The sequence below is a fragment of the Bison bison genome, unplaced genomic scaffold (genome assembly GCF_000754665.1).
Source record: "Bison bison bison isolate TAMUID 2011002044 unplaced genomic scaffold, Bison_UMD1.0 scf7180017864468, whole genome shotgun sequence".
NCBI classification, from domain to species: domain Eukaryota; kingdom Metazoa; phylum Chordata; class Mammalia; order Artiodactyla; family Bovidae; genus Bison; species Bison bison.
This window is the reverse complement of record NW_011495029.1, coordinates 2,646,699-2,654,798: the sequence shown is the minus strand read 5'-3', so window position 1 is coordinate 2,654,798 and position 8,100 is coordinate 2,646,699. Positions and strand designations below refer to the sequence as shown.

The window sequence follows — 8,100 nt, the reverse complement described above, 5'->3', positions numbered from 1 at the left end:
CATTTTTTTACCTTTTGGAAAATGAGATGTTTTTGGTTTGCCAGTAGGTATCTGAGACCTTTGATGATCAGTTCCTTACATTTTTATAATGTGCTTGTCTATAAAATTTCACTTTTTGTTTCTTGTACAGTAGGTTCTTATAATGTATTTATTTTTATTGAGGTGTGTTCAGGTATGTCTGACTCATTGCAGCCCCATGGACTGTAGCCTGCCTGGCTCCTCTGTCCAGGAATTTTCCCAGCAGGAATATTGGAGGGGGTTGCCATTCCTTACTCCACGTGTTCTTCCCAACCCAGGGATCAAACTTCCATCTCTTGCGTTGGCAGGTGGTTTCTTTACCACTAGTGTGCCACCTGGGAAACCCTTTTATTGAGGTAGTCAGGATTAAATCATCATGTATTCTAGGAATGTACAAGTGATTTTTAAAATACATTAATCATGAAATTATTTACAGTCATTGTACTTAATGATAGAAATAGATGGCAGTTGACTTCAGTTCCATTTTGTATTTCAGGAACTGAATTAAAATTTATAATTTTCACATAATCATGTCCTAATTAGGATGTCTTCTAGTCCTGTTCATAAAAAGGATGTAAGCTGTATACCTTGAATTCTTAATACCCACTGATGGTATTAGATCATTCAAGGGATTAGAAGAGCTTTCTAGATGATTTATAAACAACTTAAGTGAAAGCTATTTCCTTCTATTGTTGTCATTCAGTTGCTAAATCGTGTCTGTGTCTTTGCTTATTCCCTAAATAAATTAAAGGTGGATGGACATGGATCTTAACAAGATTGATTTTCACTGTGCTGGGTACCTATTGTAAAAGATAAGTCAGAAACCAAAATAATGTAGGTATAATTAGATTGTGTAGCTTACTTTCTTTAAGGTAATTGTAGTAATAGAGAAAAAATTTTTTTAATTTATATTTCTCTATCAGTTGTTACCATTTATTGGATTGAAGGTAAATTTAAAAGGTATTTTAACAAGACAGTTTCCTTCATGTCATTTTTTTTTTCAGACTAAATATTTATGTCTAGTCTAAAATTGCATTATTTCCTGCCAAGACAACTTGTTTGACAGGGTTCCCCATTATTTGCATTTTTAAAATTTGAGCTGCTTGGATCTTCAAAATACACAATTTTACTTTAAAATTCTTCCTTTCTAACCTTTGTTAGGTTACTGATGCATCACATCAGAGATTGCTTACCAGAGTTGAAAACGAGAATAAATGTTCTAGCTGCTCAATATCAGTCTCTTCTAAATAGCTATGGTGAACCTGTGGATGATAAAAGTGCTACTTTACTCCAGCTTATTACCAAATTTGCCACAGAATATTGTAATACTATTGAAGGAACTGCAAAATATATTGAAACGTCAGAGCTGTAAGTAAGAAATTTCTCTATGGATTTGGCTACCTGGATTGCTAGGTTAGATAAAGAAGAAAGATACAGATCTTTTGTTACAGTGACTTTGAGATTATCTGATTATGATTTACTATCTGTAAAACAGGAATATCATTTTGTAGAAATTATGAACGATATCTGATAGGTATGTAAAATGCTTTATAAAATATGTAAAAATATGTAAAACATGGTAAAGTTTCAGGTTTTTTTTAAAAAACAAGACTTTAATTGATAAGTATAACATTTTCTAATTTAAAAAAGTTTGTTTCTTTAATATGGACAACAACATTGTTCATGAAAAAATAAAATGCAGATAAGTAAAAAGTGTAAAGTGTAAGGATAAATTCCTTTAAATTCCATCATCCAGAAATAATCCCTGTTACTTTGGCATTAATCTAGACATTTTTCTATGTATTTATAAAACATAAATGCCTATAATACACATCTTTAAAAATCAGATGCTACAGAATCATTTCTTTAAATCAACTTGTCACAAACAACTAGTAGAAATTGCATATTTGTATTTTCAACCTTAAGATTTACATAGTAGTTTACTTTTTAGACTTGTTCAATGAGTCCCCTACTCTTGATAGTTTGCTTTTAGTTATACACAAATATATACAATGTTGTGATGGACTATCTTTGGAGCATGTATCCAAGTAAATTCTTAGGGTAAATTTCTAGAAGTAGAATTACTAGATCAAAAGATATATCACATCCTCAAAGTCTTTTATCATTGCTGTATTAGTAGTGCATGCTAAGTTGCTTCAGTCGTGTCTTGCTCTTTGCGACTCTGGACTGTAGTCCACCAGGCTCCTCTGTCCAGGGGATTTTCCAGGCAACAATACTGGAGTGGGTTGCCATGCCTACCTCCAGGAGATCATCCTGACCCAGGGATCAAACCTAGATCTCTAACGTCCTCCAACATGTTAGGAGGTCTCTAACATCCTCCTGCATTGGCAGGCAGGTTCTTTACTACTAGTGCCACCTGGGATATTAGTAGTAGATTGTATTGTTTTACTAGTAGCAATATATAAGAATATATTTCTCTGAACTCTCACCTTTAAAAAGCCTTTTAATTTTGAAAAATAACTAGATTTCTAGCAAGTTACAGATTAATGTACATAGAGGTCCCATTCACCCTTCACCCCACCTCCCCCAGCACTGACATCCTGCATATCTGTAGTACAATAACAAAGCAAGAAACTGGACATTGGTACAATCCACAAAGTTTATTCAGATTTCACCAATTACACTTCATGTGTGTGTGTGGGTGTACAGTTCTGTGTACTTTATGTGACCCTGGTAGCCTTCTGTGTGAGTTAACTCCATAGAATATTTATATCTTTGTAATTATCTAATCAAGCCTCATTAGAACATTGAAGAGAGACCATTTATATCTCTTTCAAGGACTGGAGAGCTCCATAGTTAAGAATGCATTTGGGTTGGGCTGTGAATAGAATATGGGGAAGGCTGTAAGCAGTAAGTAGAAGGGTATTTTAGGCTTTGGAATAGCAAAGAATAGTTCAGGGGGAATTTGGAGAATGGCAGGTACAGTGATGGGATGTAACAGGAAGTAAGGGAGGAAAGATGTCTAATAAGAACAAGACTGTGGAAAGTGTAATATGTCAGAATTTGAAGAGCTTCCTACTATAAAAAAATGAAAACATTTTTGGTCACAGGAGTTCCCCACTTTAGAAGGGTAATTCTGGTCATTATGGAAACTATTTGGAGAAGGTAAAGGTTGGAGGCAGAGCGACTAGTTACTGGTAATTTTAACTATTTTAAAGTATAATACATACTATTAAGTATATTCACAATATTGTACAACCATCAAATAGTATCTATTTCCAAGATTTTTCATCATCCCAAATAGAAACTCTGTATCAAATAAACAGTGATACCTGTCTTCCTCTCTTCTCCTAGCCCATGGTAACCTCTGACTTACTTTCTGCCTATGTGAATTTCCCTATTCTAGTTATTTCATATAAGGAGACTCATACAATATTTGTCCTTTTCTGTCTGGGTTATTTCACTTAGTATAATGTTAGGCTGGTACCTTCTGCCTAGGCTACTGTAAGAAAGTAGTGAATAGTGATGGAAAATAGAGAAGAACAAATGATGTGGGGGGATATATCATATTTGTAAAGTTTCAACTGGACTTGAATGAAAAAAATAAAAGATAATACCAGGATTTCTAGTCATTAAGACAGGAAACACAAGGTATCCAGTATGTAGGCCTAGAGATTTAATTTGTTTAAAGCAGGGATAAGCCCATTGGCTAAGAATCATTTTTACATTTTTTAAATGGTTGAAAAAAAATTCAAAGAATTTTTTATGTAGTGTATATGTAAAGTTCAAATTTTAGTGTGTGTAAGTTTACAGGAACATAGCTATGCTTATTTGTTTACATACAGTCTGTGGTTGCTTTTGTGCTCAATGGCAGAATTGGTGAATTGTGACAAAGGCCTGAAAAGTCTAAAAGTATTTAACTGGCCTTTCATAGAAAAAGTTTGCTGATCTCTACTCTAGATTGTGAATAAATAGAAATTAGTTAGTTCAGTCGCTCAGTTGTGTCTGACTCCTTGAGACCCCATGAACCGCAGCATTCCAAGCCTCCCTGTCCATCACCAGCTCCCGGAGTTCACCCAAACCCATGTCCATTGTGTTGGTGATGCCATCCAACCATCTCATCCTCTGTCGTCCCCTTCTCCTCCTGCCCTCAATCTTTCCCAGCATCAGCGTCTTTTCAAATGAGTCAGCTCTTTGCATCAGGTGGCCAAAGTATTGGAGTTTCAGCTTCAACATCAGTCCTTCCAGTGAACACCCCGGACTAATCTCCTTTAGATGGACTGGTTGGATCTCCTTGCAGTCCAAGGGACTCTCAAGAGTCTTCTGCAACACCACAGTTCAAAAGCATCAATTCTGCGCTCAGCTTTCCTTATAGTCCAACTCTCACATCCATACATGACCACTGGAAAATATCCTTAAGGAGCGTGTGGTCTAGTTGAAAACTAGAGCAGAGAAAAATGTTTAGTTGTTCTTAGTTAACTCATGTTTTCTGACAGTACAGTTTACTCTGTGTGTGCATGCGTGCATGCATATATGAATGCCTTTTGTGAAATGACTCCCCATTAAAAAGATTAGAGTAATTGGTTCATAATACAGTTGAGAATACATGGAAATGGTCTAAAGGTAGTTGTCTGTCATCTTAATGCTTACAGAAAGACTTCTAGTTTGTAGTGTCTTTCCTTTTAGTAATACTAGAAATCATATATTTCATTGACTTTCAGATGTGGTGGTGCTCGAATATGTTATATTTTCCATGAGACTTTTGGGCGAACCTTAGAATCTGTTGACCCTCTTGGTGGCCTTAACACTATTGACATTTTGACTGCCATTAGAAATGCAACTGTGAGTATGGTTAACTTTTAGAATGTTTTGAAATGAGGTTAAAGATTATTTTTTAATCCATATATATTTTTTAATGAATGGTACAGTTTGTTATTTTGCTCTTATTCTTGAAATTAGGAAGTACTTTTCATGAAAAAATACCAAAAAATGTGATTTATTTTAACCTTAGGGAAGAACCAAAATTATATGTAGCTATAAGAGCTCAAAATCTTATGTTTTTAGGGTCCTCGTCCTGCTTTGTTTGTGCCTGAAGTTTCATTTGAGTTATTGGTCAAACGGCAGATCAAACGTCTGGAAGAGCCCAGCCTCCGTTGTGTGGAACTGGTTCATGAAGAAATGCAAAGGATCATTCAACACTGTAGCAATTACAGTACACAGGTACTGAGAAATGTAACAGGTTTCTATTAGGTAGTAAAAGACATGAGCTGATGATTTCAAGGGGCAGGAGGAAATACAGAAGATGGGCTTAAAGTTAAAATTTTAGTTCCTTATCTAAAAGTGATATTTGAAATAGTATAGTTAAATATAGCTTCCAAATCTGGTTTAGTATTTCAGTGATTAGTTTTCCTTCAAACCAAACAGACTGTTTCTTACTTCCATCATTTATAGGAGTTGTTGCGGTTCCCTAAACTTCATGATGCCATAGTTGAAGTAGTGACTTGTCTTCTTCGTAAACGGTTGCCTGTTACAAATGAAATGGTGAGCTGTTACTTCATAAATCATTGTAGTCACTGTTAATAAAATCATTTTGTATACTTCATGAATTTAGGCATAGTTTCCCAGTGTATCAAAAAGAAAAATGAATTTCAGTCTTATTTCGAAGGAAACTTCAGTAGTTCTGGTATAAAAAGCATTTTTCCTCATATTTTAGTCATTGTTAGCCTGCAGCCACATTTTCCTAAAAATAGCCAGCAGAAGTTTATTGTTGAAGATTGTATTCAGGTTAGCTTTATTACATATAAGGACTTCCCAGGTAGTGCAGTGGTAAAGAATATGCCTGCCAATGCAGATAGACCCAAGAGACACAGGTTTGATCCCAGGTTGGGAAGATCCCCTGAAGTAAGAATGGCAACCCACTCCAATATTCTTGCCTGGAAATCCTATGGACAGAGAAGCCTGGCAGGCTACAGTCCATGGGGCTGCAATGAGTCAGACATGACTGGGTACAGCTCAATAAAAATAAATACATTATAAGAACCTACTGTACAAGAAACAAAAAGTGAAATTTTATAGACAAGCACATTATAAAAATGTAAGGACTAAAAATGTAATCAAAAGTCTCAGATACCTATTGGCAAACCAAAAACATCTAATTTTCCAAAAGGTAAAAAATGTTACCTGTTTAAAGTCTGGACAAGATATTTTGTTCCATTTCTATTAGCCAGAGAGGGGTACTTCTTTTGAAGGAAAGCATATTCATCATTGAATGAATCAGATACATTCTTCTTGTTGTTAATATCTAGCTGGCTTCTAAGGTTGGAAAAATTAACAAAACTGTTTCAACTAAAGTAAACTGTGGTACTAAGTACTTTGGATGGTGAGAAGGATGACAGTGATAGCCTAAAATTGATGATGATGGCATCAGGAACTGTCTATAATGCTTGACGTGATCTGTTTTATTTAATTCTCAAAACAATTCCATGCAATAGGTATTATCTCATTTTATAACAAAGTAAGGCCCAGGGAGATTAATTTACCCAAGGTCACATATTAAGTAATTCAGCCAAGAGTCAAACTGTGTGACTTTTAAGTAAGCAATGTTTGAATAACGTAGGCCACGTTATTACCATTAACCACAGTCAAAAGCAGTACTCTTAAGTAACAGGTAAAAATACATGTGTCTTAATCAACTGTGTATTTTATCCATGGACAAGAAACTAAATTGGAGAGCAGCCATCTACAAATACAACACTTTTATAACACTTGCTTGCCTTGAAAAGAGATAATGGGAATTAAAAAAAAAAAACAAAAACAGTAGGGGTGAGGGAGAAAGACGTGTGATTAGAAGCAGACAAGTATAAAGACATCAATTAGTAACATTTTCATTTTAAAAGGTTTGAGACCAAAGATGTTAGGAATCATTTAAACCCACATTACACCTAGTTTGTGGATGAACTGGGAGTAGAACCTTGACCTCATGACAGTTTCAGTGCTTCCTATTTTATAAAGGTTTTGGACTAAGATCTTCATTTGAATCTGGCTCTGCTTTCACCAGCCATGTGACTTTGGTAAATGTATCACTTAGTAAGTTTCCTGACTATAAAACAGACTAATATAATAGCTCTCAGGTAGGTTGGGAAGGTTCAAAGAGATACTATTTGCAAATTTCTCACAGTAGAGTGTCTAAAACGTAAGTTGACACTCAATAGTAATCAGTTTCCTGTCCATAATTTTTAATTTCAGCTACCTTTAGGTATTATTAGGATACCTTTAATAAAATGTCTCCCAAGTCACATCCCGGCAATTGCATAGAATCATTAATGCTAGGGGTTACATCGATCTATTAAAATACTACCACCTTAAAAAACTCTTTCTTGACTGGATGTAAACTAAATAATACTTTTTTCTAATACAGTGCGCTCATCATACATAACATAATAGGGATTTTTTTTTTAAGCCTAGCCATTAAATTTTTTCCATTTTGTGGCACTGCTTACTTCATAAACATTTTCTGTTTAAAACTATCTACAGGGGGTTTTAGTGAATCTCTTTTCTTCCTTTAGAGCAATGAATTCTTTAACAATACCAAGATTATAGTAAAATGGGAAAATATAGGGATAGTATCACATTTCAGACTCAGTCAAAAACTTTAGGTTTGCTTTGAAATGAGAACGCTGTGATCTTGATTGCTCACCTGTTAACTACTCCAATTATTCCCAGTTTGACCGGTATAACCCTTCCCATCAATACATCCATGGCATCAGTACCTGCATCCATGAGATCAAGTTTAGTGATTACAGCTAGGGTTCTGCGACCTGGTAAATGCAAAAATGAAAAGAAATGACCCATTAAATTAAGCTTTTAAGTTTTAATAAAGGAAAATCCTACTCTATAATCCCACCTAACGTTACCTCTGCCATCATTTTGGTAATGTTTTTCTAACCTTTGCTTACAAATACTTTTCTAAACTAATTTTAATCATGTTTAATTTTAAAACTTTTTCACATATAATTTTTATTAGCTATTTTTGCCTAGCCTGTATAGCAATTTATCCATTTCCATCAAAATTTCTATTTGATACTGTAAGTAAAATAGAAAAGCATTATTAGCTAGAGATAC

The 8,100-nt window shown here is 34.7% G+C and overlaps 1 protein-coding gene across 3 annotated transcripts in view; it reads left to right on the top strand.

Annotated features, from left to right (window-relative positions):
* Nucleotides 1–8,100, top strand: part of DNM1L (dynamin 1-like) — an 18,471-nt gene that overhangs the window by 320 nt on the left and 10,051 nt on the right. The window contains exons 2-5 of one of the 3 annotated variants that reach the window (XM_010860573.1): nt 1,176–1,386; nt 4,701–4,821; nt 5,044–5,199; nt 5,431–5,520. In XM_010860573.1, the coding sequence (XP_010858875.1) occupies nt 1,176–1,386; nt 4,701–4,821; nt 5,044–5,199; nt 5,431–5,520 (578 nt within the window). Of the gene's footprint in view, nt 1–1,077; nt 1,387–4,700; nt 4,822–5,043; nt 5,200–5,430; nt 5,521–8,100 lie in introns of those variants that run through there. The other 2 variants (XM_010860571.1, XM_010860572.1) reach the window with 2 other exon arrangements.